The following is a 14,009-nucleotide window of genomic DNA, read 5'->3' as shown; positions in this document are numbered from 1 at the left end:
ATCCGTTCACGTATTCACTCTGCAGAAAGGTCGCGACGCTTACCTGGGCAGCCAGTGATCGACCGGTTGCTTTGGCCAGCACATTTTGGCATCTCTTGATCTCATCCTCCAAACTGGATTTTTCAGCAGCAGACTGGTTACTGTAAATTACATAGTTACAGTACAGGCGTTACTTAAGCAGTGAAAATATCCTGACAGACCCTGACCTTAAGACCAATCGACTAGTCTTAGCTGCATCACGCCTAACCTGACCAGAAGCAGAACCACATGCCACATGACAGCCAGCGAACCATTAGTGTTTCGTAATTTAGTACGTTCATTTTATTGGACCTGTTCAAAATACACTAATATCATATTAATACTTGCCTTTTTGCGAGATAATCATCCAGCTCCTTCTGATAAGCCACGTTCTTTTCCTGGATTTGCTTGAAGTAACTAAAAAGACATAAAAAAATGAGTTCAGTTGCAGCAATCACTGCACAAACGGACATGAAATAAAACACACTATACGCCAGCGCATTGTCTAACAAGAATTAACTCATGATGTAGCTAGAAAAGTGTCTAACGAAATTATTTGACATGTTAGAACAATATGCAGACTGAGAAAGTGTCCTCTATGGTTCAAGATACTTTATGAAGGGCTCTCGGGTGACTGCTGAGTGCTCTCTAAGCTCTTACCTCCCTGTTTGAGGGAGGTAAGGTCAGACATGCGAGTTCGGGGACTGGTCTGGGCGTAAGCGTAAAGGGGGGGGGGGGTTACATGGAGCTTAGCGTGGCTCTCCATACGCAGTACGGCTGTGTAAGAATCCAACGCTGGCAGATAGGGAGGTGATAGGGAGGTGTGATGTTAAATAGACACACCGGCTCTCCTTGATCAGATCAGGGCTGGAACAATATGCAGAGGATTCTCTATCGGGAATTGGAAATGACTAAATTTGGAGATAAAGGGGGGAAAATAATGGAAAAAGACACTATAAGATACTGGAACATGAGCTACATTATATACTGTAAATAAAATAGCCTTTTTGGCAAAATCATGTCCGTTATGCTCGGTGGTGCTATCGTCCGGCTGTGTCTGTGGACGTGTTATAAATTGCCGCCCTGTCCAGGGTATTCCTGCCCTGCGCCCTGTGTTTCCTGGAGACCCTGACTAGGTGTTAAACACTGGCTAACTTCAAGTGGAAGCTTAGGTTCATTTTTATGATCTGTTAGATTGTAGGTACTCACCTGTCGTGCTGATCTGCCAGCTCTTTGTTCTCGCTCTTCAAGGCTTTCACCATCTCCTGGTGGTCTTTCTTCTCCTGCTGACCTTTCTGTACCTCCTCCTCCAGCATTTTTTGGAACATGTCCAGTTCTTTTTTGGCAATCTGAGATTAACATTTGCAGCAAACAAAAAAAAGCCGAAATTAAAGTGGTTTCATTATCAAGCTGAAGCATAAACGGAGGATTTTATTTGACATTTTTTTTACCTCTGCTTGCTCTCGGATTTGCTTCACTTCGTCCTCTAGTTCAGAACACGTGTCTTTTCTTTCCTTTTGAAGAATCTCACGAGTTTCTTGTATATTTTGGATGCGTTTTTTCATTTGTATGTTGTTTTTTTCTGTCAGGGTAAAATCTCCCTGAAAGAGCAAGGATAGTAGGAATGGTAAGCAACGACATGTTGTGGAAACACAGCAACAGTAAAACGGATTCCTTTAATGCAAAAAGCAACTCAAGAGACGTTCCCTTCGGTTAGGTTCGATTCCTGATTAAGTTATTAATCATACATGCAAATATACGGTCAACAGAAACACTTCTAGAGGTCCATGTTCCTCCAGAAATTGTTCAAAGTAATTGAAAAAAGGTCCAAGCGGCAAAAAGTGAGGTTTATGTACAATAAACTATCAATATAATAGCTTTTTAATCTGTGTACACTTAAAATATCCATCAAGGTGTGTGTGCGCACTGTCTGTCAGAAAGCCAAATTTGAGAACAGGACTTCCTGCTACACATCTTCTATCAGCAACAGAAACTCTGTTAGCACTTTTCCACCAAAAGAACTCTGGTTCTTGAACCAGTTCTGTCCGAGTTTCTTCGAACATTGGGGTTTTTCAGAGAACCGACCCATGTTTCCACCAGTTTTTGGGAACCAAGCATTCTGTGGTGCCAGATTAGAACACCAGTTCTCAGTTTGGAACCTCTTTTTTTCGGTGGAAACATGCGGAACCAGTTCAAAATCAAGTTCGCGAACCGGAACCGTTCTGCATCGGTGGAAAAGGGGTACGAGTGATACTATAGTGATACTATAGTGAAAAGTTAGAGTCTACGTAATCTTCAAGATATCTAATTAACAACATATCAGCATATCCCTAATATTGAACAAGGCAGTTGTGCAGAAAAAAAACAGGATAATACAAATCTGGTTGACACAGAATCTCTCTCTGACATAGACGACTGTCTAGGATGTGTCTCACTAAGAATAACAAGGAACAGGCTATCTTTAATTCAAGGTTAGATGGAGTCTGCTAAAATGCAAGAGATCTTCAGGTCTAACTGATCACAGAGTAAAATATGATTGTTCATAAGGGATATAAAATAAAGAATCACTACAATTTATTTAAACGCCTCCCTTATACACGGCTGATTGGGTCTGTTGGGTGCCTGGCCAGGCCAATAGCTCTGCTAGGATTCAAACTCAGAAGCGGTTGCTACATGCCATAAATGCCTAGTAGGTAGAGCTTTGGTCTATCAACCGAAAGGTTGAGAGTTCAAATCCCAGCTCTGCCATTCAGCCACTGTTGGGGCCTTGAGCAGGGCCCTTACCCTCCTCTGCTCCAGACCCTGTGCTCTGACCCCAGCTTCCAAATTTCAGTGTACTGTACACCTTTACATGTATATGTGACAAATACAGGCATTGTATTAATCACTTATTGTAGCCTATTGTCTTTCATGAATAAAAAAATGATTGCACTTTTGCACTTTTTTATTTCCACTTTTCATAGTTGTTAAAAGCAAATTCATATTTATTGTGGCACTTGGGTGGCACAGCGGTAAATTACTCTAGCCCATTACCACTCCCACAAGCACAGCCAATTGTGTTCGTGTGGTCGCCCGGCCAGGTCAGTGGCTAGTGCCCTCAACTAGCTTTTATTGGACGGACTGTAAATAATGAATGTGTTTCTTACTGATACAAAAATTAAAATAGTATGTTATTGGATTCAAACGTTATGTGGATTAACTAAAGCTGAAACTCACGTTATTCTTTTCGTATGGTGCAAATGGTTCAGTATTAATGGCAACGTCATCTTGGGAATCTGCAACAGTCTGTGGAAACAGCGGAATAAAAACATTCAGCACCTGATTCCAGAACCCACAAGGGAAAACGCTGATATATTAGTACAAATGGAATTTCCAAAGATCTCACCTGAACAAAAGTGGTCTTACGTTTAGATCTTCTACCTTCCATATAATTAAATTCCTCACAATAAGAAATAACATCGTTATTATTAGAACCAGGGTCGTCAGAATTAAAGCTTAGTGGGACATTAGGGATGTGATCAGGATACTCCTCTCCTTCTAATCCAGGTTTAATAGTCTCAGATATATCTGGTGAAACGATCATATCATTTTGATAAATCTCCGAACAATAAACATATGGATTTGGCAAAGTGGGACAAGTTTGAGGCAGGAAGTCTTCACTGTGAAGAGCATCGCCATCGTAAGACGTACCGTGAGGCAGGAATTCTTTGGCTGTGGGGTTGAGGTGAGAAGGTTCTGTAGGTTGCAAATCGTCATCGCCGTATGTATGAGGATAAAAGGGATCAAATAAAGGGACAAAATCCACCACGGCATGCTGCAGGCTTACGGAGTGCTCCATCAGTCCGATCAGGTTGTCGAACCTTACAAATCTCAGAGAACCCAGTAGGAAAGGCTTGAGTCCCCCGGCTACTTCGATTAAATTCTGGGCTTCGGGGGGGAAATTGTCCAGCTCTCCCACCAAGAGTGGATTTGACGCCTCTAGAGGACCATGTTCCTCCAGAATTTGTTCAAAGTAACTGAATAAAAGACCAAAGAGGAAAAGAGTGAGGTTTATGTCCAATAAAGTGTAAATAAAATAGGTTTTTAATCTGTGTACACTGTCTGTCAGAAAGCCACATCTGCTGTCAGTTTAAACTATGAAATATGTCTGAGCATGGTATAGGACAGTGGAATTTATTACCTGGGACACTGGTACTCGACACAAACAACTACCAGCTTTTTAAATATATATGACCACCCTAATTTCTTAAGATGAGGGTCTCGTTCAGACTTAATCTTAGTTATAATAAAAAAAAAATTAAAAAAAAACTACTCACCCGTATAAACTCTCTTTCGCTGGATCTGGGTGATTGTCCAAAATTCTATTATAGTGGGGTAACCCTCCTGTGTTGACATATCGGCCCTCAAACTCTTCTACCTGCTCCCTTAGGTGATTCGGAATACTAAAGGGATCAGTGTTATTCAGGAACATCCTAGGGACAAAGAGTCGAGTGTGAGTACAATAGAGTTTGCCGTAAATCAGCTCTATAACAAGAAAGGGTGTACAATAGTTATATTAATAAATTGGAGGTGGTATAATTAGACGTTATACTGGCTTTGTCACTAATCCTATCTGAAACCATCAGTCATGGCAGTGTTTTTATGGACTGTGCTTACGTGTCTTAACCCCTGAATATTATTTACTCCAGTTACTCCTTAACAGCACACATTCACACAGCTAACAGCAAGCAGAATCCTGCCCTCACCATTAACTTCTGCCCCCGTAAGAGGAAACTGGGTTAATATCTGGCATTTTTACTACGTCTGCTTTGCCTGTTTTGTATAGTATTTAAACATACTATTAACTGAGTAAAGTACCTGTAAATATGGGTAAAGTGTATGCCAAAACGATTATCTGGCGCACCTGTCTATTACACCAGCTCTTAGCAGTGCTATTGGCTGGCCGGGTATCGTGACAGACGTGATTGGCTTCGTCTGAGGTGTGTGTGTGTGTGTGTGTGTTTGTATGTTGGACTTAGATAAGGGTGGACAAACCCTGCCATGGATATTACACCTTTGCGTCCAGTGTATTCCAGTTTAAAGCTGTTAATGACAATTCCTGCACGTCCATTAATTAATGAGGTGTACTAGACTAAGTAAAACTCCCTTTAAATGCATATTCAGCTGTGAGTTGGGAGTCAGTACAGACATCCCAGTTCATACGTAGCACTCAAGATAGGTCAAATACATTTTAGCTCAATAAACAGCTTCACAGTATTACGATTACCCTACTAACATAAAACAGGCAAATAAATAAAATGTGATTACAGTGAATCTTCCTCAGTGAAAAAATCTTCTTCATCTCTTGGGATGCTTCCAATCCCGGACAAAACTAAAATCGACTGAAAGACACACAAAACAAACGTTACTTAAAGTCGAACCCTTAAAAAACTGGCGCAAAAGGTATCAGGCGCTTATTTACCTTCGATTCTTTTTGTTTCTTTTTTCGATGTTTGCCTTTACTCTTATAAACTGAACTCTGAAACACAAATGGTTTACTGTGAGACCAAAACGAACACTATGCAACATCCACACAGTGTTACTAATCTGAGAGAATACTCACTAATTGGTCCTCAAAGTCTGTCTTCTTAATTACTAAACATACGGCATCTGGGGAACAGAAAACAGCTTAAAAAATAAAACAAAAAAGCATCGGCTAAGCATTTTCTGCCCAGTCACCCGTCTGTAATACGTACCCATCTCAAAATACTCATCAAGCGAAGCAAAACAGGACGGGTAGCGCTCTCTGTGCTCCTCTAGAGCCCACACGAACAGACGCATTTCCTGCGGCGCTGCTTGTCTCAGGTAGTCTTGTAAAGTAAACCCTGGGTCTCCTAACAGCTCCTGCATGGGACCAAATTTCTCACTCAGGTCCTGCAGTGGAGGGAACTTGAGCAGAGGAGAGAAATCGAACTCCTCCAGATGTTCACCGCACTGAGAAATAAACTTATCAGCAATGTTCAAACCTGCAGGGAAAAAATGAGGAAGACTGTGTGATGTCAATGAATAACCACACAAACAAGAAATCATTTGCATCCTTTTATATCCAGCTGCAAGAACATCTGGCTGATAGCAGCACTGGCATTGAAACCCATATCTCAGTGAAGGTGGTTTACTGTAATAGACACTGCGCCATGTAATCGTCCCAAAAAAAGAAGCGCCAATATTATCGGATGTTCATTTCATGTTTAGGTTATACAACCGCTATATCCTGGTCAGGGTTGTGGTGGGTGCGACTTCCCAAAATCACCTGGTGCATCGCAGTGGGCGCCAATTCATGACAGGGCTTTGAGCACCCACCACTCCACCCCACCCCACCCCAGACACAGCATATCATGTCATACGTAGATGCTTGACAGGTCGATAGCATCGCTGCATATTTGAACCTTGGATCCTAGCAGTCGTGGGCTTGCGTAATTTACCGCTGCACCACCAGAGTCAATCACGTCTGCATAAGTGGCCAGCTCAAGATATAAGTAGCTCGAGTGTATATCTTTAAGAATGTATGCGTCCAAGTCTTAAGTCTATTTTATAGTCTTAGTCTACACTCCTTCATGGCGCAACTAATGAAAACTACTGGAAAGATGCTACGCAATAATAAATCAACAAAACAGTTAAATAATTCCATTATTAGACCTAAAACTATCTGGTAAAACCACCCTTAATCTATTTGTAAATGAAGAAATAAGTACTGTTCATTAAACCATATTATAGCATACATTTTGTGCCATGCTCTGATCATCTTTAAGACAATGATTATGACAATTTGATTATCTGGCTCCTCCTTTATAACAGTTACAGAATATCAAGGATTAAAATAAAGTGAACATTTATGTAATAATAAATAAAAAATACAATTTAATTAGTATTTAGTCCATCTATATACTGTCTAAACCACAAAAGCATGCACGGAACATACCTGTATTGTCAAGCTGCTGAGCCCATTCATAAAGTTTAGGTTTGATGTCTTTACAGTCTGTGAGGTTATGAACGAAAATTCTCGCCCAGACCCGGTTCCCTCTTTCCAACAACAAATCCACCAGGTCCCTTAGAACATGCGGCTCCGCCCGGTCCTTTAATACGCTTTCGTGGCCATTAGCTTCATCCAGGTCCATCCACGGTCTCAGACGTACGAGCATATTAGAAATACTGTGAAGCTCATCGTTAAAAAGTTCTCTGCTTTCGTATATTTGCTGTAAAACTCGGTCTCCGTATAAAACTCTATTTCGGGGTGATGCTGAAGAAACAGAAGAAAAAGAGGAAGAAATGAAGAATTAGAACTGGACATGTACATAGAGCATTGCTTAAAAAGCAGGAATGATGAAGTATTGTAAAGACCAGGAGCTATTACTTTGGACAACATTGTTCTCTGCTTGTTTGCTATTGTTTTCTTCTGGTGTTAACTCATTAACCTCGTCCTTAAGTTTAGACTCAGCCGCCCTCTTCTGTTTTCGTCTCTGCTTCCTATTCTCTTTAGATTTGATCTTCTTAAGACTGTAAATAAATCACAAAGTCATCAAAATGTAATTGACAAAGAACAGTACAAATTTTTTATTGTTTATATGACCTACTACTGACACGTGACCTAAAGCTCACCTTGTACATTTCTGTTTGACTCTTAGTTTTCCAGGATTGTGACTCTTCGGAACAGACGACTCAAACTGAAACGCAAATGAAAAAAATGTTCATTCAAATCTGAACAAAAGTACAGCACAGGTTTCTTTCATCCAGCCATCCTACCTACCTCACACTTTTTAAGTCCTGTAGAGTCAAAAATTATGATGTGACAAATTTTACCGGTGCAGTCAGGAGTAAAACATGAACTCTGAAGAAAATCCTGGAACAGGAAAAGAAAAAAGTAAAAGAACTCAGTATCAAATAAAGTTCAGAGCATCCTGTGTTGCATCCCATAAATCTGCTTCTTACCTTATCATTCTTATCAGGAAATGAAGCCGCTTTGAGCTTTTTCCAGCAATTAATATGAAACTCCACCCAGCAACGTTCACTGCATGACAGCTGAATAAAACCCTGCAACAACCACAACAAGACCTTATTATTCCTACAGTCCACAATATTTTATATTTTTAAAATAATGTAAAAATCTGTAATCTGGGTAGAAAAAAGTAAACTGATGTGCCTGTTTTATTTGAGTTCATGAAATATATATAAGTTCATATATATATATATATATATATATATATATATATATATACACACAGTATATACTGACTACATTCATTGTATAACCACAATGTTAATCAGTAAAGTGGTCAGTATAAAGTATGTGCATATGTATACTGACTACATATGAATATTTAAAAAACTAAATAATAATAAACTAAATTAAAATAGAAACATCAATAAAGTCGCCACAGAGACGAACTGCTCACCCTAAAATCTGGATCAGTAAAGTAGATCTGATTGGCGTGACCCAGACAAGGCTGATGTCGACAATTTGCATCCGGCTTAGGGGGAAATTTGCACACCTGAATAAAGCTCTCAAGCAGGTCCTTTAAAGGGAAGAATGCACGAGTTATTAATAACACTGACATATTACTGCACATCATACACAAACTATACATTATTATATAAGTACAAAGCACCTTTAAAACGTCAGGTTGGGTCTCTTTGACGGTTACTTTAGTCGTTGGCCAGGTGAGTTTTCCAGGCATGATTTGCTTCCGAAGCATTGTCAAAGCGTTTGAAAATTCTTCTTTGGCATCTTTAAATCTGACAAAAGAAATAAAATTATGCATTAATGACACAATAACAACGATATTTCTGCTTATTTGAGACTCCAACCAAACACTCACCTGTTCTCCTTTAGAAAAACCTTCCCAAACCCGTAATGGACCAAAGACTTAAACGTTCTATCTTGTGAAGAGTTTAGTTTATTTAACTGTTTCTGAGCTTCTGACAATTCCTTTCAAAACAAAATAAAATAAAATACATAAATCAGTACCAAAAATACAAATCATTATTTATGATTATGAAATGTTAAAGCTAGACAGAAAACATCAGGTGCTTTTAGTTACCTCAGGTTTGCCGATTTCTATCAGGGCTGTAGCATAACCGTAGATCAGCAAAGCTTTATCTAGTTCAGATATGCCGAGAACCTGTGAGCAAACGAGCAGAGCAAAAGTTACAGTCAACAAATAACTGCAATCTTTAAAATCTGTAAGAAGCAGCTGAGCAGCAAGCAAACAGTGTTAACATTTAAATATACACCGATCAGCCATAACATTAAAACCACCTCCTTCTTTCTACACTCACTGTCCATTTTATCAGCTCCACTTACCATATAGAAGCACTTTGTAGTACTACAATTACTGACTGTAGTCCATCTGTTTCTCTGCATGCTTTGTTACCCCCTTTCGTGCTGTTCTTTAATGGTCAGGACCCCCACAGGACCACCACAGAGCAGGTATTATTTAGGGGGTGGATCATTCTCAGCACTGCAGTGACACTGACACGGTGGTGGTGTGTTAGTGTGTGTTGTGCTGGTATGAGTGGATCAGACACAGCAGCGCTGCTGGAGTTTTTAAACACCTCACTGTCACTGCTGGACTGAGAATAGTCCACCAACCAAAAACATCCAGCCAACAGCGCCCCGTGGGCAGCATCCTGTGACCACTGATGAAGGTCTAGAAGATGACCGGCTCAAACAGCAGCAATAGATGAGCGATCGTCTCTGACTTTACATCTACAAGGTGGACCGACTAGGTAGGAGTGGACACGGTGTTTAAAAACTCCAGCAGCGCTGCTGTGTCTGATCCACTCATACCGGCACAACACACACTAACACACCACCACCATGTCAGTGTCACTGCAGTGCTGAGAATCATCCACCACCTAAATAATACCTGCACAGGGTGAAAGGAGGCTATCAAAGCATGCAGAGAAACAGATGGACTACAGTCAGTAATTGTAGAACTACAAAGTGCTTCTATATGGTAAGTGGAGCTGATAAAATGGACAGTGAGTGTAGAAACAAGGAGGTGGTTTTAATGTTGTGGCTGATCGGTGTAGATTTTCTTTTATTCCACCATAACTTCCATCAAACTGCAGTAAAATTAAATATGCCTCGGCTCTTCATTCGTTTATTTCCTCACCCTCCCCAAAACAAATCAACACTGTCCCATAACTTAATAGAACGCTGGTGAAGGAAGCTGGTGACCTTGAGAGCGAGCCTGATAAGAGTTTGGAATGAGTGGGAAGAAAACACGTCAAGTAAACCAAGGAAACAGTATTTGTGATTTGATCTGGACATTCTGTCCACATAGTTTCATCAGCCTGACTGAGTGAGTGGGATCTTCAATGGATCTAAGCTTCATCTGGTGAGTTTTACAGTGGATTTAAAAAGTCTAAACAAAGCTGTTAGAATGGAAGCAGGTTTTTGTGATGTAAACAATAAGACCACCACAATAGACTGTATATATGTAAAAAAAAAAAAAAATAGTGTTTGAAGTAGTGTGGTTGCTTCTTGGTCTCATATTTTTACACCAGGAAAACCTGTGTGTTGACTTTTTATATCCACTGTACACAGGGTTATGAAACTTGAAATGAAAGTGACATGAATTATGTAGGTTGTACAGAGCTGTACATTTAACAATGCAAATGTTTTGCATATTTACATCTGACCACACTTTTAGTAATTTAGAAACTATTTACAGGTTAGGCATAGCTACAGTGCTTACAAACACAAGGTAGATAATTACAGGTTCAAATCTTCCAGTCTTAGAATGGAATCCGGTGTTATCAAACCCGCTAATTCGAGTCCAACCTGGCCGGGTGTCCAAACAACAACAAACGGCCATGCTTGAGGGAGGGGAAGTCAAATGTGTTCTCTTCCTACCAAGGTTAATTTCATGTAGTCAAATAAAACAGGCACATCAGGTCACTTCTTTATGTGCTAATACATATTCAGTGCTTTATAGCTCTTTTTTATAAGTAGTAGTATACAAGTGGAAATTCACATATCGTGCATTTACCGGCTCAGGTATTTAAAACTGGATATTTGTGAGTGACATAGTTCATGTAAGTAGGTCTGTGAGAAGCTCGACACGCGAGAGGGCGAACGCGACCTCTTCCGTCTCGTCAAGCGCCGACATCAGCAAACGCAGGATATCGAACTGTTCCACTGCGTCAATGATGAGAACGGCAAGCTGATCGTCAACAAGAAGGCCGCTGTGGAGCGATGGCGACAGCACTTCGAAAAGATCTCCACCGAGGAGTTCCCGCACCTGCCAATCCCTCAGCTATATTTCGTCCCCGGCCCTGTCCTGCACATCGATGCCGAAGGAGTCGCTGAAGCACTTAAGCGGATGAAGTCCGGCAAGGCAGCAGGACCTGATGACATCGTGGCAGAGCTCTGGAAGTCCAGGAGTTGGAACTCCGCTCCTTGGCTTGCCAAGTTCTTCAACCGCATCGTCGAGGGGCGGAAAACTCCTGTCGACTGGCAGCAAAGCACGACGGTGCCCATCTGGAAGCGAAAAGGCTGCCCCGCTGATTGCGCCAACTACAGGCCGATTCGCCTCCTCTCACACACCATGAAGGTGTTTGAGCGCATCCTCGACAAGCGGATCCGTGATCTCATCCACCTGACGGTCAACCAGGCTGGCTTTGTGAAAGGCTGCGGAACGACCGACGCGATCCATGCTGCCCGACTGCTCATTGAGAAGCACTGCGAGAAGCAGAGGCCGCTCCACGTTGCATTCCTTGACCTCGAGAAGGCTTTCGACCGGGTCCCACACGAACTGGTCTGGCATGCGCTCCGCCAGCACCAAGTGCCTGAGGAACTCGTCACCTGGGTCCAGCTCCTCTACCGCGACCCAAAGACTCGAGTTCGAAGCGCTGCCGGAACGTCGAAGCTATTGCGCATCTCTGTTGGCGTGCACCAAGGCTCTGCCCTCTCACCCTTGCTGTTCATACGCGTCATGGACACCGTCGCTCGTGACCTCCAACGAACGGCGCCCTATACTCTGCTCTATGCAGATGATGTGCTCCTCACCGCCCACGACAAGGCCGACCTGCAGCTGCTCGTCCAGACCTGGCACGATCGCCTCGCACAAAACGGGCTGCGACTGAACCTTAAAAAGACCGAGTACCTGACAACAGATGTGAACGAGTACGGCACAATCAATGTCAGCGATGTTGACCCACACAGAGCACTTCAAATATCTTGGCTCGTCGATCTCGGCTGATAGTAGCCTGAAGCATAAAGCCAACGCGTGGGTCAATGCTGCTTGGCTGAATTGGCACTCCACTACCGGGGTGCTCTGTGACCACCGCATGAAGGATCGCCTAAAGTCGAAGATCTACCGCGCAGTCATCCGCCCAGTCGCTCTCTACGGCTCAGAGCGCTGGCCCACCACCAAGGAGATCGAGCGCCGCCTCGCCGTCATGGAGACGAAGATGCTGCGCTGGATTAGCGGCAACACACGCTTCGACCACGTCCGAAACGACGACATCCGCCGGCGTTACGGCGTCGTTCACATCACAGAGAAGATGCGTGAAGCCCGCCTCCGATGGTACGGCCAAACATCGGCTACAGCCTTGACGTGCCCGGAAAGCGCCCGAAAGAGCGCTGGACAGACACGCTGCACATTGACCTCGCCGCTGCACGACTCCACCCAGACCAAGCTCATGACCGAGAAAAATGGCGACTGAGATCCAGACGAGCCGACCCCGCAACAGAACGGGACAAAGGCTGAGGAAGAAGAAGAAGAAGAAGAAGATAGCTCATGTAAGTACCTTGGTTCCAATGGAGTCCAGAATCCTAAGAGCCAGACAGAAGGCCTGTTCGGCATTGTGGCAGCGCTGGTCAGTCAGAGCCGTATGAGCATCCTGCACTGCGGCGCAAAACTGCTCCTTACTGCCCACTTCAGTGCTGCTGCCGCTGCCCTGCGACTTAAAAAGGTTATACGGTCAATTATAGGGTGTGTTCAGTCATTTTTGCACATACATGACATGGCTAAAAGTAGGTGAACACCCCTCTTAATTACTGTTTTAGTCATGGCCATTGCTAACAGGTATGAAAGGCAAAAACATTGCTAACCAAAAGGAATATAGACTCATAACATTTTTAGGAAAAGCACCTTATAAAGATAAAACCTTATTGGATAATGATTTGTGAATGAATTAGCATAAAATACAACTTATTTCAAAGCTGATTTTTAATACCAATAATGATCAGAAGCACAAGAGCAAGCCAACCTCAAAAAGGCTCAAAGGAAACTCAAAGGTAAGTAAAGATTTAAAAGGCCTAGTTAAAGTTTTAATTGGAACCCCATTAAACTGCTATGGCGGGACCTTAACGAGGCCTTATCAAAGCACAAGCAAAATACTTCCACAGTGATGTGAAACACTGCCCAGTTATCATAAGTATTTAGTCACAGTTGTTGCTGCAAGGTTGGGCAAGGAAGTCGGGAGGGAACAATTAGTCTCACACAGTAAGTGTTGCATAACATTTTTCCTCCATTAAATCAAATATTTACTTTACATTTCTGTTTTTCTGGTCTTGTATTATATTTGGTACGAAGGTCGCATAAACAGAGCAAAACAGGATGAGGTATACACTATTTCACTGCACTTCAAGTCATGTTACCTACTTTTTCTTGTGTAGGATGGTGTTTACTCCTGACAGACTGCTTCTCTGAAGCTTGTGGCACAAGTTTTTTTGTTTTCCGGTCCCCCATTTCACTGCTAAAGTCAAAAAAAGAGAACACATCAAACATCCTGTCAATTTTTCTCACTTACTACATATGTTTAGATGATTACTTAGTTTAATTCATCTAACTAGTTTGGATGGCAGCAAAAAAAACCAAAAAAAAACAATTCCAGAGCTTTAAGGAAGATGTGTTATCAAAACCATTTATAAAAAAACTAAATAAGAAAAAAAGTGGCTTTTAAGTTTGTTTGTTTATTAGGATTTTAACGTCATGTTTTACACT

At 42.0% G+C, this 14,009-nt stretch overlaps 1 protein-coding gene across 3 annotated transcripts in view; it reads right to left on the bottom strand.

Moving 5' to 3' along the window:
• Positions 1-14,009, bottom strand: part of ttc3 (tetratricopeptide repeat domain 3) — a 42,649-nt gene that overhangs the window by 12,410 nt on the left and 16,230 nt on the right. For all 3 annotated transcript variants that reach the window (XR_010015314.1, XM_063014612.1, XM_063014611.1), the window contains exons 17-39: positions 13,668-13,761; positions 12,811-12,966; positions 9,093-9,173; positions 8,871-8,980; positions 8,661-8,787; positions 8,448-8,567; positions 7,984-8,085; positions 7,802-7,894; positions 7,654-7,718; positions 7,409-7,551; positions 6,977-7,294; positions 5,754-6,023; positions 5,621-5,667; positions 5,480-5,536; positions 5,326-5,399; positions 4,335-4,490; positions 3,709-4,034; positions 3,404-3,585; positions 3,235-3,303; positions 1,470-1,619; positions 1,228-1,367; positions 367-435; positions 44-140 (exon numbers count right to left, since the gene is read on the bottom strand). Coding sequence is in view for 2 of the 3 variants with exons in the window: in XM_063014612.1 (XP_062870682.1) it covers positions 44-140; positions 367-435; positions 1,228-1,367; positions 1,470-1,619; positions 3,235-3,303; positions 3,404-3,585; positions 3,709-4,034; positions 4,335-4,490; positions 5,326-5,399; positions 5,480-5,536; positions 5,621-5,667; positions 5,754-6,023; positions 6,977-7,294; positions 7,409-7,551; positions 7,654-7,718; positions 7,802-7,894; positions 7,984-8,085; positions 8,448-8,567; positions 8,661-8,787; positions 8,871-8,980; positions 9,093-9,173; positions 12,811-12,966; positions 13,668-13,761 (3,046 nt within the window). In the remaining variant the exon portion in view is untranslated. The remainder of the gene's footprint in view (positions 1-43; positions 141-366; positions 436-1,227; positions 1,368-1,469; positions 1,620-3,234; positions 3,304-3,403; positions 3,586-3,708; positions 4,035-4,334; positions 4,491-5,325; positions 5,400-5,479; positions 5,537-5,620; positions 5,668-5,753; positions 6,024-6,976; positions 7,295-7,408; positions 7,552-7,653; positions 7,719-7,801; positions 7,895-7,983; positions 8,086-8,447; positions 8,568-8,660; positions 8,788-8,870; positions 8,981-9,092; positions 9,174-12,810; positions 12,967-13,667; positions 13,762-14,009) is intronic.

Source organism: Trichomycterus rosablanca, chromosome 18 (genome assembly GCF_030014385.1).
Source record: "Trichomycterus rosablanca isolate fTriRos1 chromosome 18, fTriRos1.hap1, whole genome shotgun sequence".
Taxonomy (NCBI): Eukaryota; Metazoa; Chordata; class Actinopteri; order Siluriformes; family Trichomycteridae; genus Trichomycterus; species Trichomycterus rosablanca.
The sequence above is the reverse complement of the archived record's forward strand: the minus strand, read 5'-3'. Positions and strand labels throughout refer to the sequence as shown.